Source organism: Perca flavescens, chromosome 2, assembly GCF_004354835.1.
Source record: "Perca flavescens isolate YP-PL-M2 chromosome 2, PFLA_1.0, whole genome shotgun sequence".
Lineage (NCBI taxonomy): Eukaryota > Metazoa > Chordata > Actinopteri > Perciformes > Percidae > Perca > Perca flavescens.
This window is the reverse complement of record NC_041332.1, coordinates 5,819,427-5,846,108: the sequence shown is the minus strand read 5'-3', so window position 1 is coordinate 5,846,108 and position 26,682 is coordinate 5,819,427. Positions and strand designations below refer to the sequence as shown.

The 26,682-nt window shown below is 43.1% G+C and overlaps 1 protein-coding gene across 2 annotated transcripts; it reads right to left on the bottom strand.

Moving 5' to 3' along the window:
• Positions 1-1,456: 1,456 nt before the first annotated feature.
• On the bottom strand, positions 1,457-25,846 carry pus10 (pseudouridine synthase 10). Of its 2 annotated transcripts, none has more exons than XM_028568395.1 (18): positions 25,718-25,846; positions 23,854-23,988; positions 22,903-23,205; positions 22,726-22,812; positions 19,706-19,740; positions 17,203-17,317; positions 17,006-17,067; positions 15,312-15,357; positions 14,191-14,255; positions 14,029-14,114; positions 11,909-12,034; positions 10,106-10,162; positions 9,086-9,162; positions 7,805-7,860; positions 7,591-7,708; positions 6,049-6,191; positions 5,083-5,182; positions 1,457-1,845 (listed from the first exon to the last, which is right to left on the bottom strand). In XM_028568395.1, exons 2-18 carry the CDS (start codon positions 23,977-23,979, stop codon positions 1,807-1,809), a joined length of 1,641 nt encoding a protein of 546 aa, XP_028424196.1. In that variant the 5' UTR covers positions 23,980-23,988; positions 25,718-25,846; the 3' UTR covers positions 1,457-1,806. The 2 variants fall into 2 exon arrangements, with proteins under 2 accessions (XP_028424196.1, XP_028424204.1); XM_028568403.1 differs by having other exon boundaries at positions 19,706-19,737.
• Between the last annotated feature and the right edge of the window lie 836 nt (positions 25,847-26,682).

Sequence of the window (26,682 nt, the reverse complement as noted above, 5' to 3'; positions counted from 1 at the left end):
GGTTGTTCCACCAATCCCATCATCCCTTGCTCCTCCTTTTCTTCTTTTCTTTTTGTACCATAGTATTTGTTTTATTTATCTTTGTCATCCTAGGCAGTGTTACCTTGTATGTCGTAAAAAAAAAAAAAAGGCACCTCTTAAAGTCGCTGAAGGATGAAGATGATGATGCATTAACTGAAGTCTTTTTTTCTTTTTTCTTTTTTTTTTTTGGGATCGTTTGCTTGTTTGTTTTCTTACCAAAACATTTAGGGCAAGAACCCAGTAGTGGACTTGCGTTGCCGTGGTAGTATTTATTTTGAATTAAATTAAAAGAAATACATTTCAGGGTTTCTGCTGTTGTGACTCTTTATTGCCAATGTTTAAAAAAAAAAAAAATGACCTCATGGTTTATTAAACAAACAAAAAAAGACCCTATAGGCCTAGGCAAAAAAACAAAATATTTCGTGCACTGGTCGGTGAGGTTTTGGGTTATTTGGCTTCCACAACATGTCATTTATAAAAGTAATTGTGTGCAAAATCCACCTTCTGGCAGGTGCAGGACAAATGAAAAGTACTTAAAGTGAAAAAAATGTAATGTCCACAACTTTGCACAACACTGCTTTAAACTGCCATATTTAATATAAATGCAACGTTTCAACCCATGGTCGAAACGTTGCATTTATATTAAATATTGGAGTTTAAAGCAGTGTTGCTGACATTACATTTTGTCATTTCAGACTAGTGGAAAGCAAACTTTTTTTTTTTTACTACTACACTTTGTCAATTTGTCAAAGTAGATTTCTCCTAAATTCACCAAAAGTTAACGTTAGATAATGCCTCATTTGCATATTTAAAAGGTGACGTTGGGTTATGTCACTTCTTGACGACGTTCAAAGTATTTTTAAACCAAACGGAGGCTAAGCTCACCCCTCCCTCTTCCTCCTCCCGTCCCCCTCCCTTTTGCCCAAATCCTTCTTGTCGGTTATTGGCTGGAATGCTGTTTGTTATGTTTGGTGGTGCAGGTTGGCCCAGTATGTTTTTGTTAGTGTTTGTGGAGCCTGGGCTGTCTACCGAGACTGCGTTTTTTTTACAGTGTGTTCAGGGGACCGGCAGCTAGCGGATAGTGAGGAGATGTTTTTTTTACAGTGTGTTCAGGGGACAGGCAGCTAGCAGATAGTGAGATGTTTTTTTACAGTGTGTTCAGAGGACAGGCAGCTAGCAGATAGTGAGGAGATGTTTTTTACAGTGTGTTCAGGGGACAGGCAGCTAGTGGATAGTGAGGAGATGTTTTTTACAGTGTGTTCAGGGGACAGGCAGCTAGCAGATAGTGAGGAGATGTTTTTTACAGTGTGTTCAGGGGACAGGCAGCTAGTGGATAGTGAGGAGATGTTTTTTACAGTGTGTTCAGGGGACAGGCAGCTAGCAGATAGTGAGGAGATGTTTGCTGTATGTGACAAAAAAAGGTTGTAGCCTCAAAAATGTGTGACATTGCTTAGAGCACCTTTAATAATCACATTTCAGAAAACTTAACAACAAAATAATTGTCTTAGTGGCAGTAATCAACTGAAACTAATAACAGAACCACTAGAAAGTGCCATTGGAAATTTTCTGTAATACAACTGAAGATACAGTCCAGGACCTGAACATAAAGAGAGGACCGTGTGATGCAGGTTTCCTCTTCACCTACATCGCGTTTTCAGTCTCAGACACCCTGAACCGTGCTCCGTGGGTTCGGTGTAGCGCTCCCGATCCCGATCACCAGCTCGCTCTCATGGAGATCGAACCTGTGGCCTCTCAGAAACAGGACGAGGCCGGCAGCGGTGGCGTTCACTCCTGTATGGACGGAGGCCAGTCCACGTCGACAGACTGAGAGGAAACACCCACATACACCCAGCGTTCAACACGGAGCACATTTAAAGTACAGTATAGTAAGTGATGTTAATCTAATATCTAAACTTTCTGTCAAATTCAGCAAATATCTGCATAGTCATGTGGCCCGTAGCTCTAGCTCTCTATTTTCTGTGTGCTGAAAAAAAAAATCTGATGTTAATACCATAGGCTGGCTGTGTGAAAACAAACAGACCACACAATTCCAGCAAATCGGCAACAGGCTGTGACAGTTGACGGTATAGGGGAGGCAGCATGTGAATGTGCAATGTAACCATTCGCAACATTTGTGCACCGTCGATTTCCGTCCACTAAAAGTTCTGTTGTTGCCGCTGAAAGGCTCAGATTATTATCGTAAGTGTCTGACAACATTATGGAAAGGATCCTTACAGAGATGGACCTTTTTGTTAAAGAGTAAGATCCTTTTTGTTTAACATGAAATAGCCCCGAAATCACCATCACCAAACTCCACCAGACTCCATGTAAATAAACAGGACTTTTAGCGTGTATAGAGCCAGCATAACTCCACCAGACTCCATGTAAATAATCAGGACTTTTAGCGTGTATAGAGCCAGCATATCTCCACCAGACTCCATGTAAATAATCAGGACTTTTAGCGTGTATAGAGCCAGCATATCTCCACCAGACTCCATGTAAATAATCAGGACTTTTAGCGTGTATAGAGCCAGCATATCTCCACCAGACTCCATGTAAATAATCAGGACTTTTAGCGTGTATAGAGCCAGAATATCTCCACCAGACTCCATGTAAATAATCAGGACTTTTAGCGTGTATAGAGCCAGTATATCTCCACCAGACTCCATGTAAATAATCAGGACTTAGCGTGTATAGAGCCAGCATATCTCCACCAGACTCCATGTAAATAATCAGGACTTTTAGCATGTATAGAGCCAGCATATCTCCACCAGACTCCGTGTATATAATCAGGACTTTTAGAGTGTATAGAGCCAGCATATCTCCACCAGACTCCATGTAAATAATCAGGACTTTTAGCGTGTATAGAGCCAGCATATCTCCACCAGACTCCATGTAAATAATCAGGACTTTTAGCGTGTATAGAGCCAGCATATCTCCACCAGACTCCATGTAAATAATCAGGACTTTTAGCGTGTATAGAGCCAGAATATCTCCACCAGACTCCATGTAAATAATCAGGACTTTTAGCGTGTATAGAGCCAGTATATCTCCACCAGACTCCATGTAAATAATCAGGACTTAGCGTGTATAGAGCCAGCATATCTCCACCAGACTCCATGTAAATAATCAGGACTTTTAGCATGTATAGAGCCAGCATATCTCCACCAGACTCCGTGTATATAATCAGGACTTTTAGAGTGTATAGAGCCAGCATATCTCCACCAGACTCCATGTAAATAATCAGGACTTTTAGCGTGTATAGAGCCAGCATATCTCCACCAGACTCCATGTAAATAATCAGGACTTTTAGCGTGTATAGAGCCAGCATATCTCCACCAGACTCCATGTAAATAATCAGGACTTTTAGCGTGTATAGAGCCAGCATATCTCCACCAGACTCCATGTAAATAATCAGGACTTTTAGCGTGTATAGAGCCAGCATATCTCCACCAGACTCCATGTAAATAATCAGGACTTTTAGCGTGTATAGAGCCAGCATATCTCCACCAGACTCCATGTAAATAATCAGGACTTTTAGCGTGTATAGAGCCAGCATATCTCCACCAGACTCCATGTAAATAAACAGGACTTTTAGCGTGTATAGAACCAGCATAACTCCACCAGACTCCATGTAAATAATCAGGACTTTTAGCGTGTATAGAGCCAGCATATCTCCACCAGACTCCATGTAAATAATCAGGACTTTTAAGCGTGTATAGAGCCAGCATATTTCCACCAGACTCCATGTAAATAATCAGGACTTTTAGCGTGTATAGAGCCAGAATATCTCCACCAGACTCCATGTAAATAATCAGGACTTTTAGCGTGTATAGAGCCAGTATATCTCCACCAGACTCCATGTAAATAATCAGGACTTAGCGTGTATAGAGCCAGCATATCTCCACCAGACTCCATGTAAATAATCAGGACTTTTAGCGTGTATAGAGCCAGCATATCTCCACCAGACTCCATATAAATAAACAGGACTTTTAGCGTGTATAGAGCCAGCATAACTCCACCAGACTCCATGTAAATAATCAGGACTTTTAGCGTGTATAGAGCCAGCATATCTCCACCAGACTCCATGTAAATAATCAGGACTTTTAGCGTGTATAGAGCCAGCATAACTCCACCAGACTCCATGTAAATAATCAGGACTTTTAGCGTGTATAGAGCCAGCATATCTCCACCAGACTCCATGTAAATAATCAGGACTTTTAGCGTGTATAGAGCCAGCATATTTCCACCAGACTCCATGTAAATAATCAGGACTTTTAGCGTGTATAGAGCCAGAATATCTCCACCAGACTCCATGTAAATAATCAGGACTTTTAGCGTGTATAGAGCCAGTATATCTCCACCAGACTCCATGTAAATAATCAGGACTTAGCGTGTATAGAGCCAGCATATCTCCACCAGACTCCATGTAAATAATCAGGACTTTTAGCGTGTATAGAGCCAGCATATCTCCACCAGACTCCATATAAATAAACAGGACTTTTAGCGTGTATAGAGCCAGCATAACTCCACCAGACTCCATGTAAATAATCAGGACTTTTAGCGTGTATAGAGCCAGCATATCTCCACCAGACTCCATGTAAATAATCAGGACTTTTAGCGTGTATAGAGCCAGCATATCTCCACCAGACTCCATGTAAATAAACAGGACTTTTAGCGTGTATAGAGCCAGCATAACTCCACCAGACTCCGTGTAAATAATCAGGACTTTTAGTGTGTCTACCAGCCCTATGGTCCCACAGCCCAATTGTCCCAGAGCCCTACGTTCCCAAATTTCTAAGATTTTTCTTAAAATTAGGCCGTGTAAGGGTTAGGGTTAGTGTTTGGAATGTGGGAACATATAGGGCTTAATTTTGAAAGAAATCTTAGAAATGTGGGAACATATAGGGCCTAATTTTGAAGAAATAAATCGTAGAAATAGGCACGCGCCCAGCTGCAGTATGTCTTTTCAGTCTTTTCCAGTATGTATCATCTAAATAGTAGAGATTTTAAAATGTCTGAATGGATGATAATCTCAGATTTGATCGTTTTTGGTCTCACCTCCACGTCGAGCTCCAGGATGTCTGTGTCCGTCTTCAGCAGAACGCACAGGTTGGGCTTCGTGCGACCAAAGTCTCCGTGGACAAACTCTTTGATGTAACTGGCGAACTGACGTTCAGGAGCAAAGGGCCGACATGTGACGGCATCAAACATTTCAGGCCAGAGATATTCAACAGTGGGTCTGTGACCCCCAGGGGTTCCTCAGAGTTAGTGCAGTGTTTTGAAAGTTTATTTTTTTCAAACATTCAAAAGTCCCTACTCTGTCTCTCTCGGTCAGCTTAGGGGTCCTTAGGGGTCTAACCCTTGTGTTGTCTTTGGGGCTAATTTGACCCGTTTTCTAAATTTCTATCTCAGAAATATGGGTTTCTTTTTACGTACAGTACAGGCCAAAAGTTTGGACACACCTTCTCATTCAATGTGTTTCCTTTTTATTTTCATGACTATTTACATTGTAGATTCTCACTGAAGGCATCAAAACTATGAATGAACACATATGGAATTATGTACTTAACAAAAAAGTGTGAAATAACTGAAAACATGTCTTATATTTTAGATTCTTCAAAGTAGCCACCCTTTGCTTTTTTATTAATAAGGGAACAAATTCCACTAATTAACCCTGACAAAGCACACCTGTGAAGGTAAAACCATTTCAGGTGACTACCTCATGAAGCTCATTGAGAGAACACCAAGGGTTTGCAGAGTTATCAAAAAAAGCAAAGGGTGGCTACTCTGAAGAATCTAAAATATAAGACATGTGTTCAGTTATTTCACAGTTTTTTGTTAAGTACATAATTCCATATGTGTTCATTCATAGTTCTGATGCCTTCAGTGAGAATCTACAATGTAAATAGTCATGAAAATAAAAAGGAAACGCATTGAATGAGAAGGTGTGTCCAAACTTTTGGCCTGTACTGTACAATAATAATAATAATAATAATAATAATAATAATAATATATGCAGGATACGTGCCGGCCTGCGTCTTCAGCCCCAGGTAGAAGTGATGGGAGTCCAGGAAGCGGGTGTTCATGCTGTGGACCACGCGCTGGCGAACGGCCAGCGCCCGGCGGTGCAAAACCCTCAGAGGGGTCTTCTGGTCCAGGGTCAGATCCTGATGGGAATAACAACGAGTTTATTTTAGATTTTAATCTTCATCCGGTCAATAAGAGCTTCCACACTTGTCGTACAACTGATTATAACACAAACTCAGATTCACCAACTAGAAACTCAGCACCTGGAGTCACAATATCAGACCTTTTAATAGCTTTAAAATCAATAAATACTAAAAATTGTGCTGACTAAGAGCAGAAGGAGAGCACGTTACGCCTATTTTAAAATCTTTACACTGCTTACCGGTTAGGTTTCCTTTAGTTTACAGCAGCATGGGTATTGAGTCATACGAAGGGTTTGAAACACTCTTCTGAAATAACAAAATGTGCTCAGTTTGCCTTTAGTTATATATGATTATTAATGATTAATGATGCTCATCTATGTGAAGACACTGATCATGTTAATGATTTCTCACAATAATTATCAACAATGACTTAACAAGATGGGAAATAGATAATACCAATATTCAATTTCCATGTTTAGACCAGGCCTGAGGGCTACTCATGTGGTCCTTGGGGGCTACCTGGTGCCCGCGGGCACCATGTTGGTGACTCCTGGTTTATAGGCTCGCTCCAGACTACAGCTCCCAAATGCTTTTAGGAGAAGTTGTTGACGTATTTTTTAATGCTTTTATTTTTATTTTTTTATTTTTTACTTTGACGCAAAACTGACTTTGGACAAGTAGAACTCTTTTTCCACTCGCCTGACCGGACAAGTGGAAAGAAACCACAACATTAAACCCTGCGGTGTGGGATTGTGAGTGCGTGTTTTGTGTGTGGTGTGTGTGTGCGTATGGTGTGTGTGTGTGTGTGTGTGTGTGTGCGTGCGTGCGGTGTGTGCATGCAGTGTGTGCGTGTGCGGTGTGTGCATTGTGTATGTGGGTCTGTGTTTGCGTGTGGTGTGTGCGTCTGCGGCGTGTCTGTGTGTGCGTGCTGTGTGTGTATGTGCGTGCGGTGTGTGCATCTGCGGCGTGTGTGTGTGTCTGCGGCGTGTGTGTGTGCCTGCGGCGTGTGTGTGTGTGCCTGCGCGTGTGTGTGTGTGTGCATGCGTGCGTGTGTGTGTGTGTGTATGTGCGTGTGCCATGTTTGCGTGCGGTGTGTGTGTGTGTGTTCGTGCAGCATGTGTTCCTGCAGCATGTGTGCCTGTGGCGTGTGTGTGTGTGTGTGTGTGTGTGTGTGTGTGTGTGCATGTGTGTATGTGCGCGTGCCATGTTTGCGTGCGGTGCGTGCGTGTGTGTGTGTGTGTGTGCGTGCGTGCGTGTGTTCCTGCGGCATGTGTGTGTGTGTGTGCGTGTGTTCCTGCGGCGTGTGTGTGTCCGTGCGTGTGTGTGTGTTCCTGCGGCGTGTGTGTGTGTGTGTGTGTGTGTGTGTGCCTGTGGCGTGTGTGTGTGTTGTAGGGACCTTGATGTGGTCGATGAAGGCGATGTCTTCACTCTGAATGGGTTTCTGGGTCCAGACGAGTGCCGTGTACGTCTTGGTTTTCTCCTCCTCTCCCTCCTTCATCCGACTCATGGCCTCCCTGCAGGTCAGTTCAGGTTTCATTTATTGAAATGCATATTTAATAACGCAGCTGCAGTTAAGTTTAGGGTCGTTTCACAGCTTCAGATCCTCTCACCTGGAAACAATCTGCAGGTCTCTCACTCGGATTTTGTCCGAAGACTTGTTAATGGTCTAAACACACAACAAAAACAGAGTTAGTGACGTGAGGACATCAATGCTGCAGCTCTGTCAGCTCCAACACTTCTATCCAGAGTAAAATATCTCAGAAACTACCAGGGAAATCTGCAGCGGATATTCATGCTTCCCAAAATCAGAGTATTTCATCCAATCACATGCTTTAAAAGAGCTCAGACATCCGGAGGGAGCTCAGATGCTAAAGAGCCACTTCAGGTGGGTCAGGCATCCATCGCCTGTCCATCGGAGGTTTTTTCTTGACATGTTTAGCTGGTACGACTGAGTCAGAACCCGCTGGAGAGATTATATTAGAATAGTAATAACTTGTTGTAATTATGGGCGCCTTTCACGTCATCTTACTACGGAAGCGTGATGCATCCATTCAACCCTCGTGTCGTCCTCGGGTCAAATTTGACCCGTTTTCTAAGTTCTTAACATCAGAAATATGGGTTTATTTCAAACAAATTGCCCAAAAATAATATGGATGCATGGATGTACGGAACCCATACATTTAAAAAAAAAAAGATGATTATTGCCATTCAATTTGGGGTCTTTTTATTTAATTTTATAGCATTTGAAAAATAATGTTTTAATGGTTTCAAAGATGGATTCAACATCCTCTGATCTTCACCCAGTCCAAATAATTCATAATTTCAGCTTTTTTTTAACTAAAACATTTGCTAAAATGTCATAAAATTAGGTTTATTGACCATGAATTTAAAGAAGCGTTGAGAAAAATGTTACAAAAAGTGTTAAAAGCATCGAAAAAAGCGTCTGATAAACCACCACAAATAGTTCATTTTCAATTTTGACTCGGAAAGACAACCAGGTCATGGTTAAAGCAGGGCTGTTTTTACGAGTTAACTACCTCGGTGATTCAGAAAAACTGAAATTTAAAAAAAATGTTTCAAGCTTTCTTCAGGCTAGCCTACTTTGGTTTGGGGTTGACACTTGTGCAAGGCACCGTATCAGTGTCACATTCTCATTGCCCCTGACTGGGGGTTTTATATGTAAGGAGCAGCAGGAAAACATCTGGATGGATGCATGAAAGATATCCACCTTCTCAAAATAAAAAAAAATAAAAAAGTAAAACTATTCAAACACGGCCAAATTCTGGCTGCAATGGTTGAGATATGTTGCTCAGGAGCAGATCAGCGGAGTGTTTTAGAAGCAGGTTGCGAGAAGGAGGATGAAGTTTTGGGAGTGCGTTGATGAAGAAGACCTCTTGCAGCAGCTTCATCTCCACTCGGCTGAGTCGGGACCGGTGAGGGTTCAGCAGCTCCATCGCAAACGGACGACCTGCCAATCGGGAAGAAGACGACAACATTCTTCTCATTCTTCACATTTCAGGTGACAAGTCTCCTCTGCAGTTTTTCTCAGATCTAACGACTGTAGTTGGTGCCCAGTGAACTTCTTCAGCAAGTTTTTACTTTAAGCTTTTTAAGTTATTTATTCATGGATTAGCTGCTGTAGCTTTTTTCCAACGTTTTAGACCCAGATTTTGTCATAATAACGGCTCAAAACGATGTGAAACTGCAAATTGTATTCTATTGAAAACCATCACACTTTCCCCGACTCAATATGTGTGCACATAAGTTAGAGCTGTAACAATCCCAAATTGTACTTAACTTATACATCACTGTCATGTGACCCAGATAATGTAAAAACACAAATACACAGCCTATGAAGGCCTCTTTATTATCATAACACATTTTCTAACTGTATTTCCCCCCCAACACTTTTTGTTGCTATGAACGTGTTTAGGGTCAAGTGCCAAAGACAGACAATTGAAATAATAATTAAAAAATTTAGTCTGACCAATAATCACTTCTATAATTACAATATGGCCTATCTAATCTAAATCAACAGCTACCAGTCACACGCCTTAAGACCTTAGCTAAAGTCAGCAATTAATTGCAGTTAAACAAAGAAACCGCGACTATGTTAATAAAAATTTATTTGACAATCAGACAATTATGAAATAATTGTTACAGGCCAAAGCAGAGACTAAATACAGCATAGCGTCTTCCTCCTTCCTCCCTTCCTCCTATTTTTCCTATGTGACATGTCATATGTTTATGCCAAGATTCCAAAATGTATGACCAACCCTGTACTTATATACGCTGCTATTAAGAATTCAATAAAAATTTAAATGAGAAAAAAAAAAATAATAATTGTTACAGGCCTAACCTAAGTCTTCCACAAACCTTGGGAAAACACCGAAGAGACATTTGTGGCTCACCGTTTCCAAGAGTCCGGACGTCCACGTCCTCCCGGCCAGACGAGGAGAAATTAAACTCTGCGACAGAAGAAGAAAATTATCACGATGCATTCGACGCTGTTCGGAGCCATCCAGTCGTCAGATCAGCCAAGCTTTAATTCGTGGCTCGCATGGCGGTAAATAACACGGTGATTCAGTCAGGTTCATGCAGTCAATACAGATATTTCATAAAACAAGAATAATAAGCACTACAACATAACTCTAAGTCTGCTCTATTACAAATCATTTAGAAGATTTAAAAAATACCTAAAAGCAGTGGCATTACAAGAAGTACATATATAGAAAAGGACATAAGCCTAAGTGCTAAGAGGTATGAATGTTGATGGTAATTGTCAATTGTATGTTCATTTAAGAAAAACATTCTATGTAATAGATAACAAAGAGGCGTTGTTTACTCCATAGGCTGTGTTCCTGTTATTACACTATCTGGGTCGCATGACAGTGATAAAACCAATAGATGTATCCCGGGATTCTTTCAAAACTTTATTTGCTTGAAAAAGTAATTTAGAATTTACCTGAAAGACACAATTATATTGTTAATCGCAATTATTTCCCTAGACAATAAATCGTACAGCAAAATGTGGTATTGTTACAGCTCCGGGGTCCTATCTTGCACCCGGAAAGCCCGACGCAAGTCTCTGCTAGTTTAAGACCGACCCAGTTGTCAATTTCCCGTCCAGCGCCCACGTCGTTTAAATAGCAAATGCACCTGCGCCTATCTGTGCGCCCATGGGCATGTTGGTCTTACAGGGAGGTGTGTTCAGGTGCATTCTGGGCGTGCTGGTCTTACAGGGAGGTGTGTTCAGGTGCATTCTGGGCGTGCTGGTCTTACAGGGAGGTGTGTTCAGGTGCATTCTGGGCGTGCTGGTCTTACAGGGAGGTGTGTTCAGGTGCATTCTGGGCGTGCTGGTCTTACAGGGAGGTGTGTTCAGGTGCATTCTGGGCGTGCTGGTCTTACAGGGATGTGTGTTCAGGTGCATTCTGGGCGTGCTGGTCTTACAGGGAGGTGTGTTCAGGTGCATTCTGGGCGTGCTGGTCTTACAGGGAGGTGTGTTCAGGTGCATTCTGGGCGTGCAGGTCTTACAGGGAGGTGTGTTCAGGTGCATTCTGGGCGTGCTGGTCTTACAGGGAGGTGTGTTCAGGTGCATTCTGGGCGTGCTGGTCTTACAGAGAGGTGTGTTCAGGTGCATTCTGGACGTATTGCTATCATGAGGCAGCGGGAAGTGATCGCGCCATTGACCAACAAAAACCTGGTCTGAAGTCAATGACGCAGCATTTCATTGTTATTTTAACAGAGCGTTAGTACAATGCTCCTAGGCTCGTGCACAGCGCGCGCACACTAATGCTTGTTACACACAGAGGGACGCACAGCAGCACACACACATATACACACATATACACACATATATACACACACACACACACACACACACACACACACCCAGAAGATTACAAATAAAAATATTAGGGTGCAAATCCTCCATCATAACAGCAATGCTCCAAGGTCCAAACGCGCCTGGCTTTTAAAGGGGATGGGAGATGATCTCTGATTGGTTTATCGCATGTTACGCCCAAAACACACCTCTATTTAATGAAGACACTAAGGACAACCCTTTAGAACCAGGCGCCCGGCGCACGGACCCTTTTTTTTTTCCACCGTCGAACTAGCAAAAGTGGATTTGGACACGCCCTGAATGCACCTGCGCCAGGCGCTTGCCGCCGTGCGCCCGGATCGTTAAAAGAGGGCCCCCAGTGAGGACGCACCGTCGGCTCTGAAGGAAGACAGGAGGGGCGCTGCGATCAGCTCCTCCACCGATGACTCCATCCTCCGCTCGCCGTCGATCACCCAGGGCGTCTGAGGAAGACTGCGGCAGAACTTGTTGTACCTGCCTGGACAACAGGAAGAAGATCAGGACGCAAAAAAAAAAAAGAAATCACCTACTTTTGATTCTGAATTTAAACCACTAAATGTGAAAACATGTTTTCTTTTGTAGGGCTGCGATTTTTACCCCCTTCCATTTAAAACAAAATAACTGAGAACTGTAAATATATTTTAAAAATATATATTTATTGTATTTAATTAAAGTGCACCAACATAAAATAAATTGCAAAGGCAAACCCTTTCTCTAAGTGAAAAGTCACTGTGCGGTGTGCAACAAAGATTGTTAAACATCCAAATTATTTATACTGTATTTGGACTGAAAAAAAAATCTAAAAAAATTCATTTTTAAAGATATGATTCGATTTTACCTACCAACTCGATTTTTAAATCAAACCGATTTTTTTCCCCAACCCTACTGCCCCCCAGTCGATTAGTCCGCGTTTGCTCTAAGTCGGCTAAGATTTCTTCAGTTGTTTAGTCATCTTTTAATGCTTTTTCGTGCTGAATGAATTATTTCCGAGAAACTTCTCTGCACATCTCTGGTAAAACACAAGATTGAAAGTGGTGCTTTTGCACGATTCTTTGTGGAGAAACTCAGTTTTACAGATCTGTTGATTAAATCAACTTTTCGATTAGTCGACAAAAATCATATGAGCTTAGAAATAAACTTTTTTGATCACCCGCCAACAGGGCTAGTATCGGGTAAAGTTACCAGCCAATCAGATTTTTCACTTCTTTTCCCCTCCTCTTTTAGCTTCAGTGTCACCTGTCTCTGCAGCCTTCCTCTTTTGCTCTTCTACGCGTTTGTTTATTTTCCTAACTAACTTTTCTTTCATTTCAGCTCCTCTGGTTTGTTTGGCTCCGTTCCGTTCGTCTTCTCCGTGTCAGGGTACCACGCACGCTAGACACGTAGCAAACAGTCGTAAGACACGTCACGACAAAGTTGTTCATGGGAAATGTAGGATTAGTACTACAAGCAGTGTTGCCAGATAAAGATTACGTTTCCAAGACAAGCGCACACAAAACCCGCCCACATTTCTTAGCGGAAAATAGACACAATCGTAGCCTGGATGCCAGCCGAACTTAGCCCCGCCCACAACATTTGAGGTCGTGGAAGTCCGGTCTGGACTTGATCCATTGTGGAGCAACTATGCTCGATCCAGAGCAGTTCGGACCAATCAAATTGTCAGGGGGCGGGCGTTATACGATGATGGACAGATGATCAACCGTAACGTAATCAACCACGTCACCAAAGAGCGCTTGGGCTGAATTTGTTTACAACAAAGACAGTCGTTGCTGGAGAATTGAGATGCGTAGATTCCTCCATGGCTTCTTTTACAGAATATATCGACAGCGCATTGATTTTAAAAGAGGAACAGAGAACAGCGATCGAGGCGTTTGCCGATCGGAAAGATGTTTTTGCCGTCTTTCCAACGGGATTCGGCAACGTCACGTACTCCGTTGCTCTGATTGGTTGTAGGTCTATCTGTTGCTCTGATTGGTTGTAGGTCTATCCAATCGAGTGCAGAGGCATTTTCTTTCCTGGTTCGGATGAAACACGCCCCATCATCACAGCCCAATGGAGCAGCATCAGACTCAGATTCAGGGTGTCAATTCAAAGCCCTGCATATAAGTGTTAGTTGGCTAAGAACTTCTTTAGTCATGGGCAGCCCTAAAATAAATAAATAAATAAATAAATAAATATCCCTCATACCCCCCCAATACAATAAAACTTTAGAGTGGCCTTTTATTGTAGGCACAACTGTGCAATAATCCTGCTGTCTAACCATCTTAACACACCTGTTAGGTGGATGGATTATCTCAGCAAAGGAGAAGTGCTCACTAACACTGATTTAGACAGATTTGTGAACAATATTTGAGAGAAATAGGCCTTTTGTGTACGCAGAAAAAGTCTTAGTTCAGCTCATGAAAAATGGGGGCAAAAACAAAAATGTGTTTATAATTGTGTATATATATATATATATATATATATATATAGTACCTGCTACGAAGACAGACGCGTGGAGACACTGGACATCCTGAGGGCTGCAGCTGCTGGTCGGCTGTGCTGGTGGTGAAGCGTAATGTCTGGAAAGAAACCAACAATATTCAGTTCAAACAGCACTTTATAGGTAAAGAACTGAGATATGAAGATGATGCTTACTTTAGGAATTTGGCATCAGCTATCTTTTCCAGAGCTTTGACCACGGCCATCCTGGTGAACACAGACTGCACAAAGAGACCAAAAACAAAACAAAAAAAAAAAATATAAAATATATAATATATATATATATATATATATATATATATATATATATATATATATATATATATATATATATATATATATATATATCTCCTAAGTGGGCGTGGCCTCGTTTCAAAGTCTGGAAAAAATGCCATTTTAGAGTCAGAAATGTTCTCGGGATATGTGGCTCGTGTAAAAATGGGTCCAAAATTATACTTTAACGAAAGAACCGCGTTCACTATGCTATTTAAATGACGCGGGCGCACGACGGGAAATTGACACTTGCGTCGGTCTTAAGGTTTAGACACGTATAACCGACGGGCGACAGTTGACAGAAAACCCCGTCGAGGTCAACGAGACGTAATACGTCTCTATAACAGCAGGCGGCGCTAATCTGTAATGTCGCCCAAGAAATGAAAACCGGCAGCTGATTGGACGAACGCGTCACATGGGTTTGTTATTTTCCAGAAATTCAGACTGTCATGGCTGCTTGTTCAGAATACGATCTCATATTGTACTAAAATAGTTCACTGAAACGGGTTTCTGAAAACACTTTTAAGCGAGAAATTGTGTGTGTGTGTGTGTGTGTGTGTGTGTGTGTGTGTGTGTGTGTGTGTGTGTGTGTGTGTGTGTGTGTGTGTGTGTGTGTGTGTGTGTGTGTGTTTGCTGAATCTGTCTTCATTTCAGCTCAACAAAGGTCAGTTTAAAAGATTTTTGTCAGATTTTGAGAGACTCTAGTCACCTCATTCCGCTCGTCATTTCCGGGTGAGTCCCGCCGCCGCCCGAATATGTCAGGTCGGCCAAAAATGAACGCCAACAGCCCCCCCCCTCCCCCCCCTCAGACTGACGACGGCACGGGACACACCGAACAGACTCGAGTCACTGACCTCGCCAGACTGTCCCACGGCCGATAATCGGCCTGTGTCCCGGCCCTTAAACTAGCAAAGGCCCTTGCATCGGGCTTTGCGCTGCGCCGAGTGCAAGATAGGGGCCCCCTTCTGAAGTCTTCAGAACCCTTTCCCTCCGAGCTTCCTCACCTGTTTGTTCTTGGTGGGTTTGAAGCAGTCGGCACACGTCGAAGCCCTGCGAGGAGGACAGAACATCATTTGGTTTCAGTCTCACCTTAAAGAATAATCACGCCTGGGGCTGACAGAAATATCTAGGACATCAATTGGTTGACCTGCGCACTATTGATAAAAGGTGATTGGTAGGTCGGATAGTTCAGCCTACATGTTTCAAATGTATTTCATATCTTGTATGTAGGGTACACAAGAAGGTTAGTCTGGGGGACAACCTTCACCGACAGGAATAGATTGGAAAGTGAGAATCTATTAGGAGCATCGGCCATATAATAAAAGGTGTAGTTTGGAAGTAAACTGTTGCACTGAAATACAAAGCCTGGATTGTGTGAGGACAAAAACTATAAAGGAGGAGTTATCTTGATGTTCGTAGAGACACTATGGGTACATGCTCTTAGGAGTGTGCACACTAGGGCTGGGCGATATGGACCAAAAGTTATATCCCGATATATTTTGGCTTAATATCGATATACGATATATATCCCGATATTTCTTTCCGCAAAGTGAGAGCAGTTCAGTCAAAGTCAAAGCCAAATATGACATGTCACAAGTAGTTTCATAGAAACCGGCTATTTCAGTGAACAGTTGCAAAATCAAATGAATAAATAATAAACAGGTTTCTTCACCTTGTTCATGATTGAATGCTCAGCAGTTCAAATAACAATATAATGTAAACATAAATACTGTATAACAACAGGAGTACCTTTTTTTTTTTTTTTTTTTTTTTTTTTTAAATCAAAGCTCCATAAGGTGCACATTTAAATAAAAAAAATATCTTAAATAAAAAGCCTATAAAATAAAAGAGGCCAATCCAAAAGGAGTCAGCAGCTTGCTTGGAGCAAGGATCACATTTGAACTATATTGATATATATTCGATATGGTCTAATTCCATATCTCATTTAAAAATATATCGACATATTTTTTATATATCGATATATCACCCAGCCCTACGTTGACTTTAAGACATCAGCAAATATTGTATATATGTCGTTGGTAGGGCCGGGCGATATGGAGAAAATCAGACATCACGATATTCTTGACCAAATACCTCGATATCGATATTGCGGCGATATTCTAGGGTTGACAGTTGGTGCTTTAACAGAATATCTTCACACTTAGATTTTTGATAAATAATCATCAGTAATGTGGATATAATGACTAAGTGGGTAAAGGCGAATAATAGAACAGTTACAACTGTCTGATAAGTTCAGAAAATTACATCACTTTACTGTAATGCAGCCTTTAAAACCAGGAAAAGACACTTATGTCATATCACGATATTACGATATCCAAAATCTAAGACGATATCTAGTCTCATCTCACAATAAATATAATATAGATATATCGCCCAGACCTAGTGCACACATGGTTATCTTCCTTTCTAGGAGAGAAACCTTGGCATATACATTTGGTGCATGTCAACTGTTCTCCCTTTCATGAAAGTTTGTTTGTTGTGTGAATAAAGCTGCGTTAGTCTGAACTCATTGGACTCAGCATTTGTTAAAGTCTTCATCTCATTTCCAGATATTTCCCCACATATCAGCGATGAGCCATAAATGTAACTTGAATTCTGCTTTTTTTTAAACAAACATCTAAAGTCAGAAACGAAACATCACAGCGTTCTCTAGATCTCCAGAGATATTCGGACTCACAGGAAGTGGCAGTCGGCGTCCGTCTCCGGGTGAGTGAACCCCACACCGACCTCGAACGGACTCTAAAAAAAAAAAATAGAAATGAAATGCTTTTATATCCCAAGACTGGCTGTGAAAAACGCAAAGTGAGAAAGGAGCTTAAATGCTCAGTTTGTAAATTATTGTAGACATTTTTTTTTTTTTTTTTTTTTGCTTACCCTGGTAACCACGGCAACGCCCCCCAGCTCCTTGGCGACCAGGCCCTGCATGACCCACTTAAAGACCTCCTTCACCTGTATGATGTCGTCCTTGTCGACCGCCATGCTCTTCTCTCTGAGTGAGTAAACAAGAGTTAACGCTTAAAGCCACAGACACACACAGACACACACAGACACACACAGACACACACAGACACACACAGACACACACACACAGACACACACACACACACACACACACACAGACACAGACACACACAGACACACACACACACACACACACACACACACACACACACACACACACACACACACACACACACAGACACACACAGACACACACAGACACACACAGACACACACAGACACACAGACACACACACACACACACACACACAGACAGACACAGACACACACACACAGACACACACACACACAGACAGACACAGACACAGACACAGACACAGACACAGACACAGACACAGACACACGGCATGGCAACCCGATGTTACGCTGCGGTGGCCAATCATGGAACCGGCGATCACACTTGTCGGTGTGTTTTGAGGCGGTGTGAAAGTCCCGTACAGGAAACAGGAAACATCACTGCCTCTATCGCTGCCACAGTAAAGTTTTTAAGTGCTCGTATTATGCTCACTTTCAGGTTCATAATTGTATTTAGAGGTTGTACCAGAATAGGTTTATGAGGTTTAATTTTTTAAAAACACCATATTTTTGTTGTACTGCACATTGCTGCAGCTCCTCTTTTCACCCTGTGTGTTGAGCTCTCCGTTCTAGCTACAGAGTGAGACATCTAACTTCTCTTCCATCTTTGTTGGGAGTCGCACATGTGCAGTACCTACGTAAGGACTACTAGCCAGTCAGGAGCAGAGTATGAGGGCCCTGACAGTACCTAGGTAAGGACTACTAGCCAGTCAGAAGCAGAGTATGAGGGCGTGTCCTGACAGTACCTAGGTAAGGACTACTAGCCAGTCAGAAGCAGAGTATGAGGGCGTACCCTGACAGTACCTAGGTAAGGACTACTAGCCAGTCAGGAGCAGAGTATGAGGGCCCTGACAGTACCTAGGTAAGGACTACTAGCCAGTCAGGAGCAGAGTATGAGGGCCCTGACAGTACCTAGGTAAGGACTACTAGCCAGTCAGAAGCAGAGTATGAGGGTGTGTCCTGACAGTACCTAGGTAAGGACTACTAGCCAGTCAGAAGCAGAGTATGAGGCCGTGCCCTGACAGTACCTAGGTAAGGACTACTAGCCAGTCAGGAGCAGAGTATGAGGGCCCTGACAGTACCTAGGTAAGGACTACTAGCCAGTCAGAAGCAGAGTATGAGGGCGTGTCCTGACAGTACCTAGGTAAGGACTACTAGCCAGTCAGAAGCAGAGCATGAGGGCGTGCCCTGACAGTACCTAGGTAAGGACTACTAGCCAGTCAGGAGCAGAGTATGAGGGCCCTGACAGTACCTAGGTAAGGACTACTAGCCAGTCAGGAGCAGAGTATGAGGGCCCTGACAGTACCTAGGTAAGGACTACTAGCCAGTCAGAAGCAGAGTATGAGGGTGTGTCCTGACAGTACCTAGGTAAGGACTACTAGCCAGTCAGAAGCAGAGTATGAGGCCCTGACAGTACCTAGGTAAGGATTACTAGCCAGTCAGGAGCAGAGTATGAGGGCCCTGACAGTACCTAGGTAAGGACTACTAGCCAGTCAGAAGTAGAGTATGAGGGCGTACCATGCTAGCAGCTAGGCGAGCATTATAACGTGTGTTCCAAAGTGACCACGTTGGTCTCTGAAGTAAAGGCTGGACTACAATAGAGCTGTTTGGAGCAGTTGGTGAACAGTGTTTTCTGTTGGAGATGGTAAGTCCCTTTGGGGGGGGACTTTGGGCTTCTTCACTTTGTAAACCTATAACATGCACAGAAAAGATATAGAACACAATAAAGGAAAGGGGGAAAGCCAAAAAGCATAATATGAGCACTTTAAAACACCAAACAAAAGCACTGAACTGCCCGGGAGTTTGTGGAACAGCTTACTGTACATTCTTCCGTCTTTTTTCTTTCTCTCTCTCTCTCTCTCTCTCCGTGAAATTGGCTTCAAGTTCGCTTGGAAACGTTGACATCTATTAACAATCTGACCGAAAACCGTGATTGTGAAATTTAAAGTCTACGTGTACTACATTTGGGGGGTTAAAGACCACAACAGGATGTCACTAAGGGTGGAAATCACCATAGGAGATTTTAAACGAATTGCAATATTCTGCGATATATTGCAATGTAATACCTTTTTAAACTTAATATTATGTCCCCTAAAGAAAACTTTGTCAACATCCTTTTTGTCTAAAAAGATACACTTCTGTTCGTTCTAGTAGACTGAAAAAACAAACAAAAAGTTAATTTGTCATCTGCAATTTAATTAATAAAAGATTGATACTTGGCATCTGTGTATTGATAAAGTATGACGTTTGAAATGCAGGAGACAAGACAACATTGATTTACCTCATTTCCTTCTTTACGTGAAGCCAACAGGACTGCTGCGGGATACAAATTAAATAAAAACACCCATTAACGGGACCGCAATTTATCTTTCCAAGGCACACACACACACACACACCTCGCTCACTCCTCTATACACACACACACACACCTCGCTCACTCCTCTACACACACACACACACACACACACACTCGCTCACTCCTCTACACACACACACACACACACACACACACACCTCTCACTCCTCTACACACACACACCCTCGCTCACTCCTCTACACACACACACACACACACACACACACACACACACACACCTCGCTCCTCCTCTACACACACACACACACACACACACCTCGCTCACTCCTCTACACACACACACACACACACCTCACACACACCTCTACACACACACACACCTCTCACACACACACACACACACACTCGCTCACTCCTCTACACACACACACACACACACACCTCGCTCACTCCTCTACACACACACACACACCTCTCGCTCACACCTCTACACACCTCCTCTACACACACACCCTCGCTCACACACACACACACACACACACACACCTCGCTCACTCCTCTACACACACACACACCTCGCTCACTCCTCTACACACACACACACACACACACCTCGCTCACTCCTCTACACACACACACACACACACCTCGCTCGCTCACTCCTCTACACACACACACAACACCTCGCTCACTCCTCTACACACACACACCAACACCTCGCTCACTCCTCTACACACACACACACACACTCACGCACACACCTCGCTCACTCCTCTACACACACCTCGCTCACTCCTCTACACACACACACACACAGACCTCGCTCGCTCACTCCTCTACACACACACACACACACCTCGCTCACTCCTCTATACACACACACACCTCGCTCACTCCTCTACACACACACACACACACCTCGCTCACTCCTCTATACACACACACACCTCGCTCACTCCTCTACACACACACACACACACACACCTCGCTCACTCCTCTACACACACACACACACACCTCTCACTCCTCTACACACACACACACACACACACACACACCCTCGCTCACTCCTCTACACACACACACACACACACACACACCTCGCTCACTCCTCTACACACACACACACCTCGCTCACTCCTCTACACACACACACACACACACACCTCGCTCACTCCTCTACACACACACACACCTCGCTCACTCCTCTCACACACACACACCCTCGCTCACTCCTCTACACACACACACACACACACACTCGCTCACTCCTCTACACACACACACACACACACACACACACTCGCTCACTCCTCTACACACACACACACACACCTCGCTCGCTCACTCCTCTACACACACACACCCACACCTCGCTCACTCCTCTACACACACACACACACACACACACACACACACACCCTCGCTCACTCCTCTACACAGACACCTCGCTCACTCCTCTACACACACACACACCTCGCTCGCTCACTCCTCTACACACACACACACACACACCTCGCTCACTCCTCTATACACACACACACACCTCGCTCACTCCTCTACACACACACACACACACACCTCGCTCACTCCTCTACACACACACACACACCTCGCTCACTCCTCTACACACACACACACACACCTCCCTCCCTCCCCCTCACTCCTTTACACACACACACACACACACACACCTCGCTCACTCCTCTACACACACACACACCTCGCTCACTCCTCTACACACACACACACACACACCCTCGCTCACTCCTCTACACACACACACACCTCGCTCACTCCTCTACACACACACACCTCGCTCACTCCTCTACACACACACCTCGCTCACTCCTCTACACACACACACACACACACACACACACACACACACACACACTCCCCCTCACTCCTCTACACACACACACACACCTCGCTCACTCCTCTACACACACACACACACACACACACACACACCTCGCTCACTCCTCTACACACACACACACCTCGCTCACTCCTCTACACACACACACACACACACACACACAACTCCCTCAGTCCTCTACACACACACACACAACTCCCTCACTCCTCCACACACACACACACACACCCCTTACTCCTCTACACACAAACACACCCCGTCACACTCACTCACACACACACACACACACACACACACACACACACACACACACACACACACACACCTCCCTCACTCCTCTACACACACACCTCCCTCACTCCTACACACACCTCACTCCTTTACACACAAACACACCTCCGTCACTCACTCACACACACACACAAACACCTGCCTCACTCCTTTACACACAAACACACCTCCGTCACTCACTCACACACACACACACACACCTGCCTCACTCCTTTACACACAAACACATATCCGTCACTCACACAGTGTGTGGACATATATCTATCAATCTCTCACACACACACACACACACACACACACACACACCTCCCTCACTCCTCTACACACACACAACTCCCTCACTCCTCTACACAAACACAAACCCTGTCACACTCACTCACACATCCCTCACTCCTACACACACACACCTCAGTCCTTTACACACAAACACACCTACGTCACTCACTCACACACACCTGCCTCACTCCTTTACACACAAACACAGCTCCGTCACTCACAAAGTGTGTGGACATATATCTATCAATCTCACTCACACACACACCTCCCTCACTCCTTTACACAAACAACTCCCTCACTCCTCTACACACACACACCTCCCTCACTCCTCTACACACACACCTCACTCCTTTACACACAAACACACCTCCGTCACTCACACAGTGTGTGGACATATCATATCCATCAATCTCTCACACACACACACACACACACACACACACACACACACACACACACACACACACACACACACACACACACACACACACACACACACACACACACACACACACACACACACACCCCTACCTACCTCGCGGACACACAGCTGAGCGGGCAGAGACACAGACAGCACCAGGGTGTCGAACTCGTACCTTTCGGCCTTCACCTTCTCCGCTATCTGTGAACGTAGAACAGAAACATCAAGTCCATCTGATCCACGATACAATCGGACACCATGGAACTTTGATATCTTACAGCGCACACACACCTTCACGGCCGGGGTCGGGCCACAGAGATCCTGTAAAATCCCCAAACACACCACACACACACATGGCTCTTCGTCCTCCAGTTTGACTGCAGCAGCAGGACCATCAGCAGGACCAGCATCAGCATCAGCAGCTTGCTCTGACGGAGGATCAGTCCCGCTGGGCTCCAGTTTCACTCGTTTACTCGGGGGTTCTGATACTGCAGCATCATTGTCCTTTCCTTCTGTGGACTCTGCCACTGTTGAATCTTTTGATTTGCTGTCCTCTGCGTCGCTGATGAAAGCTCGAAGTTCTTTCAGTGTATCCTGATGGAAAAAAAAAATTACACATGCATTAAGAGGGACACCAGCAGTTTTAAACACATTTATAATTAGGAAGAGGGAACCGAACTTCGATATCTTTTAGGCACCGACCGAATTGCCTCCATAGTATCGAGTATTGAAAAATGCCTGGTCATTCAATACCACATGTCAATACCGAAATCTCATTAGCGAAAGTGAGCCAATAAGCATGCAGCATGCATGAACCTAGGGCTGGGCAATATGGAGAAAATCAAATAACACGATATTTTTGACCAAATACCCCAATATCGATACCGCAACGATATTGTAGTGTTGACTATTGGTGCTTTCCCAAAATATTTAAATCTTTTCATCAGTCCCTGCCCTGTCACTGCAAGCCTCTCATGCTTATACATCCCTCAGTACATTCATGTGGATTTTTGATTTAGTATCTTTTCTTTTATTGTCCATATTATTCATGTGGATTTGTCATCTTATCAACCTGTTAATGACGTATGTGTACGTTGTGTGTGATGTCTTTAAGCTACTGGGACCTTGAATTTCCACTTGGGGATCGATCGCAAGTATCTATCTATCTATCTATCTATCTATCTATCTATCTATCTATCCATCTATCCATCCATCTATCCAAGTACAGAAGGTGAGTGTTACCTGTTGGGGCTGTCTGTAGGCAGCCTGGACGGTGACACAGCAGAACCTGAGGACGCAGCGAGCGCAGCAGCCGGCCGACAGCAGCTTCTGGACGATCGGTTTATCCTTCTCCTTTAACGGCAGCATGACTCCGGGCTGCAGAGACATGCGTCAGGAAACACAGGGCGGTCAGCGGCTGAGGGAGTACTTCATTAGCCACAGGGCAGGTACTCAGCTGATGACTGGCGTCAAACTTTCTTCAGTTATCAATTAAAAAAAAAAACATTTCTGGTTCAACCTTTCCAAATTCCAAAGAATGTATTGCTTTTCTTGTTATCTTTGTTGTAAATTAAAGTGGTTTGAGTTTTCAGACTGTGGGCCAGACACGTTAAGCAAGACATAATTTTGGGTTCTTCGAACTTGATGAATTAACTTGAAGTCAATTTAATTCATACAGACAAATATCACAAATCCGCTTCAGGTACTTAACAATGTGTACAGCACACGACGCCCTCTGCTCGACTCCTTTTGACTGCTTTCGACCCTTGCTTCGGATACGTTTTTTTTACTTGAAGATTTCTTACATAGGGTTCATAAACTTAGCACAAAAAGTAAGGAAATTTGTGTTTGGTAGATTATTTCTCTGTGGTAACCCTGATCGCACACTGGCATCCCATTCTTCAACCAGCATTTGTCGCAAGTCAGCCGACGTGGTTGTGTTACTTTGGCACGAACAGCACGCCCAAGCTGATCCCACAAGTGTTCAATGGGTTTGAGGTCAGGACTGCTGGTTGAAGAATGGGACACCATCCCACAGCAGTGCGTGACCAGGCGGGTGACCAGCATGAGGAGGAGGTGCCAGGCTGTCGTGGCTGTGTATGGTTCTTCCATACGCTACCGAGGCTCCCGGCTCCAGTTGAAATGAATACATTGTTCAATTGCCAATATGTCTTGTTTCTTCAAACTTCAATCATCCAATCCACCAAAGGAGTCAACGGCAGAATAAGCTGTTTGGCATTGGCAGAGAAGATGTGGCTAATTTTTCATGGGTGCAACCCACATACTCAGCGCTGCTGCTCATCCCACAAATGCATTTTCCTTTTCAAATGGGGCCCCATTTGAAAAGGAACTAAACAAGCTTTCCAACAGTATAACATGTATTGCCAAAAAGCATTGTTACCACAGAGAAATAATCCACCAAACACAAATTTCCTTACTTTTTGTGCTAAATTTATCTTTCACATACACAACAGAGACCTTACACACTAAGAAAGCTTACATATAAAGTACAGTATACCCACTACAATACATTAGACTACACCACTGGTATGAACCTAAAAACGTGCATGATATGGGACCTTTAACCCTGGTGTTTTTTTTTTAAGATTTTTTCTGTTGGCTTTTATTTATACATTTTTTAATGTCTTATTGTTGTAATTTTTTTGTCTTTCTTTCCATCTGTGTTTTAATTTTGCTCCGTGAAGCACTACAGTACATGTTTGCATGAAAGGTGCTTCATACATAAAGTGTAGATGAGATTAGACTGCCAATAGAAAACCCTCCATACAAAATAACATGTACTTGTAAATAAGACTTCCTACAACCTAAAAGCATGACAGAAGACCACTAAATAAACATAGTATATCTCTGACTGGACCTAATCAAAGCTTTGGTGGCAGGAAATGACAAAAGTTTGTGTACATTATGTAGTACATTAAAACAGTCTTGCCAAAAGAGGCTCAAAACAACCGCTACAGCAGCATGCCTGTCTGGTTTGCTCTCTCCAGACTCTGCTAAGCTAACTAAGCTAACGCTGAGCTTTTAAAAGGAGAACGTGAACGTAAACAGCACATTGGGCAGCTGCTAAACTTTCGAGAAAACCTACCAGACACAGCGGCTGTGGACTCACGGAGATATTAGACAACTAAACACAAACTAGGGCTCAGTTCCTCGTTAACATGTTCCATCTAAACTGCGTCTTCAATGCGTTTTCAGCTTCAACAGACAAAGCTAATCAAACCCAGATCGGCTTTGTCTGATTTGTTTGTAACGTTTATTTCTTACACTTTGAACATAGACTGTATACATATGAATATAATATACATATTTACAGTCTATGGCATGGAAGCCTGTATGGTACTTTATTAAAATGATAATGTAATGTAAAAATTGTATTTACACAAATGCGTTATAATGTTCCACAGATTTATGAGATTTGTGAGTAAAATTTGAAATGCAATAATTATATAATTTTCATTTTCACATGCGTGTATAGGCATTCAATGACTATATTAAAATAATGTAATTTAATGACAATTTGAAGAAAAAAAATCGCTTTTTGTTGCTTTTTTCGATGTTTTTTTTACGCTTATTCAAATGTAAATTCAATTATTTATAGTATCAAATCATAACAAGAGTTATCTCAAGACACTTTACAGATAATGCAGTAGAAACAATGCAGCTTAATTTTCCATTTATGCAAGCAATATGTAGATTAGATTAGACAGACTTTATTGATCCCAAAGCTAACACTCAGTGATGAAGTGTTAACAAGTTGTAGCCTATTGCCTGTGGTAGGAATAAATAAATACCGTAGGTCCCACTTAAAATTATAATGCAATTTCTAACTATTTGAAAATTAAATTGCACACTCTTATTAGACTTTATTATTATTTTACAAATAAGAAAAAAAATAACGCAATAAATCATAGTTTCTTCCCTGTGAATTTACATTTATGGATATGGATTTTAAGGACTATAATAATAGGATTAAACATATACTTATGAGTATTTTTCTGTGGAATATTCCCAGTGACAAAAGCACAAAAACAGATCTGCTTTTTTAACTTA

Bases quoted from the DNA above. Each gene is read 5' to 3' on its own strand.
- pus10 (XM_028568395.1), bottom strand. From the start codon at position 23,979: ATGCTGCCGTTAAAGGAGAAGGATAAACCGATCGTCCAGAAGCTGCTG. The intron at 19,741-22,725 runs GTAGGTAGGGGT...TGTATCCCGCAG, and splicing joins CTCAGCTGTGTGTCCGCGAG to CAGTCCTGTTGGCTTCACGT. The intron at 7,709-7,804 runs GTGAGAGGATCT...ACTGACCTGCAG, and splicing joins GACCTGCAGATTGTTTCCAG to GGAGGCCATGAGTCGGATGA.